Raw genomic sequence first — 12,853 nt, forward strand, 5'->3', positions numbered from 1 at the left:
TCCCCCTTCCTTTCCTCCTCCCTCTCCGAGGCCAGAGGTTGAACAAACAGCAGCCGGAGAGCTGCAGGGCAGAGATGCGCCTCGGCCGCCGCGCCTCGCCCCGCTCCATCCCCCCGCAATCCCCGCCGGGACGGCCGGGCAGAGCCCCGCACCGGAGTTCGCGGCCGCGCTTCATCCGGCTTTGACCCGGGCTCAAAAGTCAACGGAGCCGCCGTGCGCCTCGCACAAAGGCGACTGCCTCCCCAAGCCCCCCAGCCCCCGCGCTCGTTTCGCACATCCCCAAGGACAGTCAGCGTTCAGCCAAAATTTAACGCTCGGATAGTGCGCTTCTGGCTCGCCCTTTTCATATAAAAGCCCGTTTAGGATGATAAAACCCCACGAAGCAAACCGGGCGAGACTGCATCCAGGGGTTGGTGCGCGTCCCCGCTCTTGTTAAAAAAACTTTGCGGTAGTCTATACAAAACAAACACTGTCGCAGGCTCAATAAAGCGATTTATCCATCTTCATTACTTAAAGAAATGTTGTCTCTTTGTTTGTTTGGGAGATATTAAGCATGCTTAGCTTGCAACACATAGTTGATTCCTTTGCTAGTATCTTGGATACTTGGATCTGACTTTGGAAGGTAGGAGCTAATTGCTAATAATGGAGAGAAAGGAACCAGCCAGCATAGCGGGAGTGGCCTGGCATATGGGGAATGAGCGGTCTGAAATACTCAATATTCAAGTTTCCAAAATATTAATGAGATTATAGCAACCTGCAGCTATACGTTACAGCTTGTTAACGGAGTGCAAGAGAGGGGGGCTGCCAAGCGGTTGTTATGCAAACTCTATAGCTGAACCTTAAAATGGGAATGCGGCTGGGTATCTCTTTCAAAGAAGCGCTTAAAAAAAAAAAAAAAAAAGAAAAAAAAAAAGAAAAAAGAAAAAAGAAAAAAAAGCCCCTCAGACGGCGAGTGCTGCTGCGCTACGGCTGCGAGCACCAGCCACGCCATGCGGTGCGCTCGTCCGTCGGGGGAAGGGACCCGACCGAAGAAGGGGAGGATTTTGATGCGCTCTTTTCCACCACCTCGTGTGTTCGCAGCCGCAGAGGCAGAGCCCGGGACGGCGGAGCGGAGAGAGGCTGCACGCACCGCGACAACACGCGGCCGGCACCGCCGGGACCCCTCTGCGGGTGCTGCCCCTCAGTTCACGGCGGCGGCCGCCGCTTCCCCCGCGCCGAGTACATCCCCAAATTAAACCAAATAAACAAAACAACGCCCCCAAAGTTGGTGGTTTTTTTTGCTCCGCTGTATCATTCCCGTGATGGGACCCCTCGCGTGCTCCCCAAGACGCGAGACCGGCTTCCACAGCACAGAAATCAGTGCTGGTAACCAAAGCTGACCTACCCCGACAAAGCAGGCATTTTATTAGGAAGGCAAATGACCCTCCCGATAAACTTTCCACCCTGCGGGACCGCAACCCGCTTCGGCAGGTACGGGCGGCGGCCGCGGGTGCTGGCGGCGAGCAGGGCAGGGAGACAGCGCGGGGTTACCGGGGGGTGGGGTGGGCAGGTGCCCCGCTTCTGCAGGGGAAAGCGACACCCTCACGGGCTTCGATCCCGTGGGGCCGCTCCCCCGGCCGCTCCTGGTTAACTGATCACCTCTCCGACACCCCGCTCCCAGTGTCACCTGCTGAACCCAGCGGGACCCCGGCACCGACACGGCTCCGGTTTAGCCCCGGGTCTGGTGTCACGGGCAGGCTGGGCTAAGCATCAGCCAATCCTCCACTCCCGTCCGGGTTTAACCCGAGCCCAGGGGCCACATCCTGATCCCCGGCGACCCGCCGCTCTGCTCGTGTGTCCCCTAAACCCTGCCGGCTTCCCCGCCCGCTGCCAGCCCTTTCCGCTCGGCTTATATCCCCCGTGGGAAGATCCGCTCGTGTCCCCGAGAAGAGGAGGAATGGGGAAGAAGGGAATGATGTGACTTGAGCGGCGGTGCGGGGACAGCGGCGCTACGGAACAGCGACAAGCTCCTTACCATGCACTTGTTGCAATAACCCGGTTCCGCTGGGAACTGAGGGGCGGAAACGGGACAGGGTCCCGGCGGTGCAGGGAGCGGAGGTAGTGCTGCACCACGCGGGGCAGTGCCTGCCCCGGCCCCCGGTCCCGGGATCCGTCCGTCCCTCTGCAGGCAGCCGGAGCGCCCCATCGGCTCCCCGGAGCATCGCCCCCGGCTCTGTACTCTCACCCCCGCCGCGGAGTTTGACACCACTTCGGCTCGGGGAAGGCGAAGGGAGAAGTTGAACCCGACCATGATTTGAGGCTGATTTTGTTTTGGTTTTTTTTTTCCACGTTTATTTGATCTCAAAAAAAATTTAAAATTAAAATACATAAAACAATGGCAGCTGGCGTTGCTAAAATCAAAATAAACGATTTTTGTCGTAGAAAAGAATTTTTTTTAAAAAAAAGAGAGAAGCAGAAATAATTGCAAACACTGCATAATAAATACGTTTCCTATTACCACAAAAGGAAAAAAAAACTGACATAAAAGTTTGACACGACAAAACCGTTTTCGTTTTTAAGAGAGCGTTAGGATTAAGTGGCTTAATTAAACATTGGTCTCCAATTGGCAGTTAGTAGCTTTTCTCTTGAAACTGCATCTCCAGCCGCTGATAAAGTGCTTGCGCCAAGTTTCACCCCAAAAGACGCCGACATGGTGCTCTAAGGAAAATCCACATTTTCTCCGCTCTTTACAGGTTAAGACGGTGCGCTACTGACTTTTTTTTTTTTTTTTTTTTTTTTGTGTGTGTGTGTGTGTGTGTGTGTGTGTGTGTTTCCACAGCAATGCGACCCACGGCAGGATCGGTGTCCTGAAAGACGGGGGTGTCAGGGCGGGTTCAAGGCTGGGTGGGGATGGATGGCGCCGGCAGCACCCCCGGCAGCGGGGCCAGGCTTTCTCCCTGCGCATCACCTGCTCGCCGACGGGGCGAGCCAGGCTCCGCGCTGCGAGGCGGCGTGTTGGCAGGAGGGAACGGCAACGACTTCTAGGCGAAAGAAACTTTCGAAGTGTAAACTAAAAATTAAAACAAACCAACCGACCCTGACAGACAGGGCGGGTACAGTCACTCGCTAACAGCCATCCCCTCTGGACAAACCAGAGGCTGCCGGGTGTGGGAGACGAGGGGGCGGATTTCAAAGCGACCGAGGGGAGCCGATGCCGTCCGTGGCGGCACCGCGTCCGGCTGCTTGCCCCACGGCGGAGTCTGTGCTTCGAGGGGCGGCCTTGCGGGGGTGCCGCGGACGACGCCCCTGCCTTAGCTGGCCTCATCCGAATCGCTGTAGTGGGAGCGGGGCGAGAACTCCCCGTCGCTCCTGTGGGACCGGGGCGACGTCTTGCTCCTCTCCTGCGGCGGCTGCCCGGGCTGCGGCAGGAGGAGGGCGGGGGAAGGGGCTCTCTGTCCCATCAGGGCGCCCTCCGCAAAGGAGAAGTGCAGCGGGTCGAGCTGCACCGAGTAGCCCCCCGCGGCCGGCGGCGGGGGGAAGCGAGTCCGGCCGTGCCCGGGGGGGGACGCTCTGGGCGGCCCCGGCGGCGGCGCCGGCGGCCCCGGCGGCGCTCCGGCCCCGGCGGCGGCGCAGGGCGGCTCGAAGGGGGCCCCGCGGTGCTCGGCCTTGCCGGAGCCGTCGGAAGGGGCGGCGGGGCCGTGCAGCAGCTCGGCCAGGGCGCTGATGTAGATCTGCGCCATCTGCAGCGTCTCGTACTTGGAGAGCTTCTTGTCGTTGTTGAAGGAGGGGATGACATTGCGCAGCTGGTCGAAGGCGTGGTTCAGCCCGTGCATCCGCCGCCGCTCCCGCGCGTTGGCCGCCAGCCGCCGCTGCTTCTGCACGCCGCTCACCTGCGCCCGCAGCCCGGGGCCGCCGCCGCCGCCCCGCGGCCGCCCACCGCCCCGCGCCCCGCCGGGGCTGTTCCCGCCGCCCCGCGCCGCGCCGCCCTCCGCCGCCGCCTCGTCGTCCTCGCCGGGCAGCAGGTAGCGCGGCGAGGCGGCGGCGGGCAGGCGGGCGGCGCAGCACACGCCGAGCCACGAGCCCGGCGCGAAGCCGCCGCACCCGCTCTGCTCCGGGCCCGGCGGCGGCTCCGGCGGCCCCGGCGGCTCCCGGGCGCGCTCTGCCCAGGGGAGGCTCATGGCTCTATCGCCGCGCGCCCATCGGGCCGCGCGCAGCCCCCGCCTCGCGCGTGGCGCCCCGACGGCTCCGGTGTCGGCCGGGCTCGCGCCCCCCTTTAAGGAGCGGCACGCGCCGGGGTCCCCCCCGCCCCCGCTCCCCCCCCCTCCTCTCCCTCGCGCCCCACCCCTCCCGCCGCACGCCCTCCACTCGCGCCGGTCGCGTGTCGGCGCGGCCAATGGCGCGCGCGCGCGCGGGGCCGGCGCGTGCGGGGAGCCAATGGCGCGCGGGGGGAGCGGAGGCTGCGGCCGGCGGCGGCGGCGGCGGCGGCGGACGGGAAGGAGCGGGGCGGGCTGGGGGGGGGGAGGTGAGCCCGGGCCGGCGGCACGCGCTGTCCCGCCCCGCCCCGCCCCGGGCAGGCGCGCGCCGGGCGGCCTCCCCGCGCGCGGCGGGGCGGAACGGGGTGGGGGTGCCGGGGCGCGCCCCGATGGCGCGTCCGCCCCGCGCCGGGCTCCGCCGACGGAGGGAACCGACACCCGGTGGCATCGGGCCCTCCCCGCCGCTGCATTCTCGGCATTCTCGGAGGACGCTCCGTCGCGCCCGCCTGGGGAAACATCCTTTTCCTTATAGCCGCCGCTGGCCAAACCTCGGAGGCTCTGGTAAATGCCCGTCTTGGCCTCCCCACGCCTGGCGGGAGTAGCCGTCTCTCCGGCCGGCTCTCGCTGCGGCCGCAGCGACCCTGCCCGAGCTGTCGGTGCGGAGCGCTGCCCGCCCGGGACGGTGCTGGCGGCGGTGCAGGGAGCGCGGCGCTGCCTTGCGGAGGAGGTTCGGCCGCGAAGCGCCGAGGGAATGTCCTCGGTTTTAGAGCGGTAATCCCGGGGACACGCGGGAAGCCCACCCGGGACCCGGTAGGTGAGAAGCGGTGGCGTTTGCAGCCGGGACAGCACACTGCCCCCCGAGCTGCCACGTTTTCGGCAGGGTCCCGATCCCCCGCGAGCGAGTCCTTTTGTTGGGCCAACAATAGCTGGCCAAAGGTGGTGGAGAGGGAAATAGCTCCGTGCACGCATCTTAACTTCCCTTCCGCGCTGCCTCCCCTCCCGCCACCGCCGCCTGCCTGGAGAGGAGAAGTGGAGGTTTGCCCGTGTGAATAGGCGTGTGGAGAACAAAGTGATGGGCACAGTATGAGGTAGATATGTTTTTTCAAAAGTGAATAACTCGCAAGCCAAGGAGGGAGTGAGGGAGCCCAGCAGCTCAAAGCCGAGCGGCAGTGACATGGAATGAGCAGCCTCGATAGCTTAGGAAGCTGGCTGGGCACACTTGGCACAGGGCAGGGGCCTGGGGGCCCACCTTCCACAAACAACTGGATGGTACTGAGAAAGCGCAAAGCTGATGGCTTGCTTACTTTAAAAACAAACTGAGGCAAACCTTCGCTTTTTTTTTTTTTTTTTTTTTTTTTTTTTTTTTGGCTGGCTCTTGTGCTTCAAAGGCAAAAGCTGCTGGATCCCCCCAAAACAAGTTGTCTGTTTCTGACCAAAATCGAAGTGTTTACTCGGTAAGAAAGATGGTAAGGAGCAGAAGGCAATACCTTGTTTCTGTATAGTATCCATAAAGTTGCCAGACCATTTATCATATATCTGTATCTAGTAAAAACTTTTATATTCTCCTGTTGTATAGACCCCCCCGCCCCTCCCCGTCATTAATTGCTTCTGTCATTAACAGGAGAAAAAGCCCTCAGCACTGTGCTGCATGGTGCTCTTTGCTGGCTGAATTCCCAGCCCCCCCCCCGCTTCTCTTTCAGTCCGCAGGCACCACGTGCTCCCTTCCTGGGTGCCCGTGGCACAGGTGTGCTTTGCCAGCAGTCCTGCTGTGCCCTCCTCCCTAGGGTTAATCCTGTGTGTTTCCCGTTTGGGCACCGGGTGCCGTGACTGTAGCTGTTCCATGCAAGGACCGCGGGCCAAACCTTGGAAATGAGTGGGAGCTTTGCTAAGCAGTAGCCACTGACACCCGTTTCCAGAAGCCTAGCAAGCACTCAGCATGGGGAGAGCCAGGCTGGTGCCGTGTTGAAGTCTTAAACATCTCCCTCCAGGCTGGTGGGATGCTTGGCTGTCTGGTCTGCTTGACAGCAAGCCCAGTCCTCCATCCCACAAACCATCCACTGGCCTCTGGGCACAGAGGGAAGCAATATCCCATTAGCCTCTCATGTGGATGCAAGGTGATGCCCCGGAAAGACCCTGGCTTCAGGATACCCCAGGGCTGCTGTCAGGTGCTGGGGACTTCCCTTAGCAGTACCTCAGTGACTGTATGGAGCACCGGGGAGATCGGACCAATACCTCAGCTCCTGCGATGGGAAAACCTCCTGGCTGGGGAACACTAACAGCTGCTTATTTTTTAAGCGCTTGTTTTGTGAGCGCATGCACTCTTTGAAACTGGAGGCATCTGAGACTTGCTCCACAGTTTGCCTTTGAAAGGACACACACAAAAAGCCATTTTCCCCACCAACACCACTGCTCAGAGGGGAAAAAAATTTCATTGAAATCCAGCGGTCTCTATATGCCTGTATCTGTTGCGTGTGCACACACTCAGAGTCAAAGTCAAAGGCAAAGGGTGGTTTATGTCAGCACTGGGTTTAGCTCTGCTCTCCCAGAATAAGATAAATGTAAGTGATGAAGAACTCCTGGGGCTGGCTGAACTCATTTTGTATTCAACACTGCTCGGCCCTTTTCACTTTCCTTTCTCCCTCTCTTTGTATGTTCAAGCCTACTTGAGTTTCTTTTTTTCTTTTGTAGAAGTTGGTTCTTTTGAAGCTGTTCGAGGCACGCCCTGCTGCAAAGGGGACTTCACGGGAGTCGGAAACACAGGCACACCGGTCTGAAACACTTACTGTACAATAGCAGGAATGTAGGAAGCCTTGAAAATGAATCTGCTCTAAGCAAGTGTCAAAGCTTTCAGAGGAAAACAAACTGAACGTATCCCCATATCTTTATGCATATTTCCCCCCCCCGTCCTCCTTTCCTCTCCCCCCCTCCCCAGCCCACTTAAGAGCCCAGGCAGCAACTCGGGGTCAGGAACGGACTAGTGTTACAGAAAAATGGGTTACAAAAGGGGGGACAGCAGACTTGCAAAAAGCCTCCTCTATCATTACAGCCAGAGACATTTTGAAAGCACACAAAGCACATGAGTCAGTCCTCAGTTTGTACTCAACAGTCTAATTGCTCATTCAATGCCATTTCAAGATCAGCCAGCTTCTCTGCAGGCATCACCACTGGTCAGAAAGTATTTTATTCCTTCCCTTTCCCCATGTGTTCTCCTGCTCTCTCCTTTCCTTTTGAAAAGTACATGGAGGGGGGCACGCAGCCCTCTTTGTACCTCCCCTGGTCTTCAGGCAATAAAACCCACATGTGGATAAGAGACCAAGGTGTGAGTCTTGCTCACTGAGATCAGGTAATCTTCGCTGAATATCAACTGCAACCTGCCCACACCTCCTGCAGGAGGAGGGAAAGGGGATTTCTGCCCTCCCAGTGGCTGGCCTGTTCCCTGGGATGGCAAACCCACCTAGGAGCTACTACAAACACAAGACAATGTACAGCTGAATTATTTTCAGTCTCATGGACTGCATCATCAGACTATTCACCCAAATAAAGTGTCCATGTTCATGCTTACTTTATTCAGAGCAAGATTGCTTAAAGCAGAAAAGGGTCCAGCAGCAAATGTTTCTTAGGCTCCTCCTATGACCAGTGTCTTATGCTTTACTGTCAAATGTGTTTTAAATACACATTAGAAGTGATGACTGTAAGGAATGCAAGAGCCCAGGTACCGGGGAAATCACATTTCTGAACCTTGCCCCTTTCCACTCGGGACAACCAGGACTGCTGCCGAAGCAGATGTGCCCTCATTTCTGCAGAGCAATTTTCCTGGGCAAATCATTACACTTACCCAATGCCATTTGCTTGGAGGGTTTGTAAAACTAATTCCCATTTCTTGGTGACGTTTACCTCTATAAATATCTATGCTCTAGGGCTAACCCTGTGGACACTTGCAGTTGTGTACAGTTAATTCTAGTGCAAGTACCTCCACTGCCTCCAAGAGAAATGCAAAACATTGGTATAACAATACTTGCCTACCTCCTGGGGCCATTGTCAGGCATAATGAATTCAGCCTGGTGATACAGTTGGAAATCTTATCTATGGAATTTGTACCTACATTTTGCCTGTTTATTTAAATGTATACAGCTGTTACTGAAACGTTAATTTATGCTTATATTTTTAAAATAAAAACCTTCATATATAAGGAAGCATCACCCATAATAATTTTCCTTTGATCATTTTGTTTTAAACCCTTTTTTGTTTTGTATTCAGCTTGGCAAGGAGGTTCCACTAAAATTGCTAAATGCCTTCAGTCCCACCAAACTCACTTCTCAGCTGTGGGACAGTTCGAACAACGATGTTATTCCAGGTGTATCTTGTTCACCCTTTGCAGCAGGAACAATTCTGCAGGGCCTGTGCATGCTCACAGGCACCACCCACAGGTCCTTCCTTATACTTACTCTTGAACAGTAAGAGAACACTATGACCCTGCTTTATGAACAAGTGCTTTCTAACATGCTTTCATTAGACTGCTAGTTGATATGTTTTACTAGTACAAAGCACTTAAGCAACAAAATTACCCCATGGTCAACAGTTTTACAGTATATGATCAATACTTCATTTAGTTTAAGATCAGAGAATTAACATTAATCCATCAATAGAAACAATATATTTCCTTCAAATCACATCTGGTCACTTGCTCTTGCTCTCAAGGTCTCTTGCACAAGAGCCCAGAGAGTGTAAATACTCCAGATCTGCTGGCACTAGATTTACTTTTTTTTAACTGATCGCCTCAGCATTCCCTTTTTCACTGTCACTTTAAGCATTGCACAAAGGACAATTATAAAGGTTTGCTCTGGGAAAATAATCTAGTCATAGCTTGAGGTATAAATGAAAAATCTAGCTTGCAGGCTCTGTGGCATAGTAGTAACATATAAGTGAACAAGAGAGAAAAAAAGTAATAGTTGATATGTAAGCAAGAGGAAAAAAAAATGAACATTTGAAACAGTCTGCCTTGCCTCTCAACAGCAGCATTACTTGAGCAGTAACCTGGGACTGTAGGGGGCTGCTTCAATTGTACTGGGCCTCCGATCTGCCGTTCTCACATCCATCACCCACAAACCTCTTGGCAATCAGGCAGCCCAGTCCCTGAAGGAGGTTTCTTAGCTGTGGAAATGCCAGCCTAGAATCTGAACCTTTGCGGGTCTCCTGAGGAGGGAAGGTTCCTAAAATGTGAAGAATAAATATTTACAGTCACAGAAGCCAAAACAACATGGAAAACAGGGGTCCTTCTAAGGGGAGAAAATCAGGTGAATGGACACAGTCTGGTGCTGATCAACATTTCACATCAATCCCTAAGACCTGAGTATTTCCCCAAGAAAACCTTGTCAGCCAAGAAAAAGTACTACCTTGCCATTCATGGGAAAACCTCTCATTTAATCCCTGAGATCAAACGGCTTCTAGGAAGAATCCATTTCCAACACAACACAGCACCAACAGAGCTTTCAGGACCTACCCCTGTGAAAGGCTGTGAAAAGAAACCTTTCTGAAGACATCTTCAGCTGGTCCACTACCTTGTAAATTAGGATGTCTTAAGAATTTCTACTTGTTAAAAAAGCAGAACCATTCATTTTTTCCCCTTCATGGGGTTAAGAGAGAAAGACATACACAAAAATTAAGCATTAAAGAGAACTAAGTTGTAGGGGCACCTCAAAATTCCAAGCCATGCAGAAGACTCTTCCCAGTCTATTAGACATCAGACAGCTTCAGCAGAGTGCTGCTTGCAGTGCTTGTGACAGTGTCCTTATGGGTTTCATTCAAGCAGCAATGCTCAGCTGCAGTCCTGGAGCTCTTGGGAAGCAGTTGTCCTGTGGTAGTAGGCTTGCAAAACCCTGACTGCAGCAAGACCTGTAGCTCTGGCATAGCCCTGAGCTGCAGAGCTGATTAGTCTGGAGAGGGAGGGAGACTTACAAGCATTTCTATTTCTCAGGCGTGCAGGATGATTTGACCTCCATAACAGTTTAAAAATTCCCAAAGGGCGAAGCCTAGTGTTCATCTGCAGTGAGCAAGAGCTCTGTTGAGGCAGAAGGTGAAGCTAGACACAGCTGATGGCCTGCTGAGGCCAGGTGCTTGACAGCTTTCATCAGGAACCCACCGCATACGGTAGCCCGGGTGTATGCCTCTCATACACGGGGACACAGATGAGCTCAGTGAGAACCCAAGAAGCTCGGTTTTGGAGGGAGGGATGGCAGGAGTAACCAGCATCCCACTCTGCCTGGTTCGTGAAGCAGAAATCCCCACCTCTTGCTCCAGCACAGGTATGGCACCCGTGCTAGGAGGAATTATCTGTGCCGTAGACCGCTGTGCCTTCACACCCCAGTGAGAGCACGAGATGACGTCCCTGGAAAAGCAGCACACAAGCAATGTTCAGCCAAAGCTGCTTTGCTGAACAAAACCCTGGTGCCTCCATGGGTCCTTGAGTGCCCTGCCACAGCCGCCTGGGATGGACATGCCGGCATTTCTCTCCCACCTCTCCCAGGCAGATGGGTCCCCCAGGCGCGGGGCTCCTGCTCTGGTGGTGCTCGGTGGGCACGGCTGGCCACACCACGGCACTGAAGGTGCCCCCAAAAGCCTCGCCCTGGTGAGACAGCGGCGAGGCCACCACCCGGTCCCGTCGGGTGGGGCGTGCGCCCCGGTGCTGCCCCGCTGCCGGCAGCAGGTTGAATATTGTAGGTGTGGGCGATTAAAGTGTCGCCGGCACAATGGCGGTCTGTGTCCCATTCGCCACGCCCGGGCTCCTCTTTGGAAAGCGCACACAAGGGGTGACAGGGCGCTGGCCCCCGCCATTATCCCGGCGACATAGCGGCGCGGCTCGCCCCGTTTCCCGGGAAATGGCGCTGCCCGGCCGCCGCGGGACCACCGCGGCCGCGCCCGGCTCCGCGCTGCCCCCTCCCCTGCCCCGGAACGGCGGCCCCGTGAAGGGGGAGCCGCAAGGCCACTGCCGGCGCCCCCGGGGCACTTTTCGGGGACAAGAGCCGCCGGTCCCGTCGAGGCACCAGCGGCACCAAGCGCCGGCCCGGCCGCGGCCGCCGTGAGGGAGCTGGAGGCGGTGCCGCAGCGCCACCGCCCGGGCGGCGCCGGGCAGGGCCGGGCCGGGCCCGCCGCTAAACCGGTCCGGCACCGCCGCTCCTTCAGGCAGCTCCTCTGCTCTTCTGAACAGCGACAACAGTGTTTCCCCCCCGTACTTTTCTTTTATTTTTTATTTTTTATTTTTTTTCCCTTCTGTTTTATTTTGTTTTAGTTTTGGTTTTAGGACTTTTTTTTTTTTTGTTTTTTGTAAGTGCCCACCATTAACTCAGGAAGATGAAATGCGTGGCAATGGATGGAGATCTGCTGGCAAATGCACCACACCTGCCACTTCCTCACATGGCTTCGCCCCGTGAAATATAAATTCATGTGACTGCTCCGGGTTAACTTCTATTTATACACTCCAGTGAATTACTGTGTGCCGTGGATAATAAACCCTCTGGCTGTAATGCCATGAATAATAAGTCACTCGCTGTAAGTTTTGGAAGGAAAAGTTGCTTTTATGTGTCAATACTTATGGAATAAATGTTTAGGAATATTTATGGATGTTTTCTCTTTTTGAACAACTCATGTAAGACACAGCAGACTTAATACACATATGGATAGACCTATATTTATCAGACAATGTAGAAAGTCTTAAAAAGTGAAAACTGCAGTGATACTTATTGAAGACAATAAATGTGTCTTTCAAAAGTCAGATTTCCAGATGTATCTCCTGTACTCCTACCTATCTTTTATATTGATGCAAGAAAAACAAAGCTCCCTGTGTCCCATATCAGCTCTACTTTCTGTATTGTATAGATAGGCTGACAGGATAATTTTTAAATCATATAATGGGGTTTGTGAAATTCCATTTGTTGGCAGGGAGGAGGTAAGAAAACTTCATCTGCAGTCTCCTAAACCTGGGGAGACGTAAAACCAATCCAAGCAACAGCAGATATGATTCAGAAAGGTCTGTAAAAGTTAGAGCAAGACAAACCATTCCAGTGTTGCCTGAGCACTATTTCATAAAGTAACTTGCTTTCCTGTTACACTACATCAATTTCTTGCTGTGTTTGCTGTCATGCTGCAGAGACCATTCCTTAAAAATGTGTCAGATAGAAGGACTAGCAAGTAACCTCATTATTAGCTTTGTTCACAGTATTTGCTTTCTTTCTCCCGTTCCCCATGTGTAAGCAAAAGAATTAATTAGTAACAACATGGGTCAGCTGTGATTACTCTTACTGTGGCCCACAGTGAATATTCATATCCAGGGAATATTCAAAACCAAACAAGACCTCCCCACTGTGTGTGTGAAGAAGCATGTCCCTGGCCAGTGGGGGAGAAAGGCAAGCTTACCAGCGGTGGCAGGGCTACAATGCACTCACAGAGCTGCCCGCTCCTCCTTTTTTTTTTTTTTCCTGGCACTTGACAGGGACATGAGCAAGACTGGCAGAGTGCAGCAAATGTAACACACAACCCACAAAAAAAAAAAAGTGTTGTTGCTTTGTTTTTTCTTTTTTTCCCAGCCATGAATTTCAGTTTCTAGCAGTTGTATAATATTTACCACC

At 54.5% G+C, this 12,853-nt stretch overlaps 1 protein-coding gene across 1 annotated transcript; it reads right to left on the reverse strand.

Moving 5' to 3' along the window:
* Positions 1 to 2,289: 2,289 nt before the first annotated feature.
* ATOH1 (atonal bHLH transcription factor 1) lies at positions 2,290 to 4,410 on the reverse strand. The gene has a single exon (XM_068187566.1). It carries the CDS (start codon positions 4,155 to 4,157, stop codon positions 3,291 to 3,293), a length of 867 nt encoding a protein of 288 aa, XP_068043667.1. The 5' UTR covers positions 4,158 to 4,410; the 3' UTR covers positions 2,290 to 3,290.
* Positions 4,411 to 12,853: the final 8,443 nt, after the last annotated feature.

Source organism: Anomalospiza imberbis, chromosome 4 (genome assembly GCF_031753505.1).
Source record: "Anomalospiza imberbis isolate Cuckoo-Finch-1a 21T00152 chromosome 4, ASM3175350v1, whole genome shotgun sequence".
In the NCBI taxonomy this organism is placed as follows: domain Eukaryota; kingdom Metazoa; phylum Chordata; class Aves; order Passeriformes; family Viduidae; genus Anomalospiza; species Anomalospiza imberbis.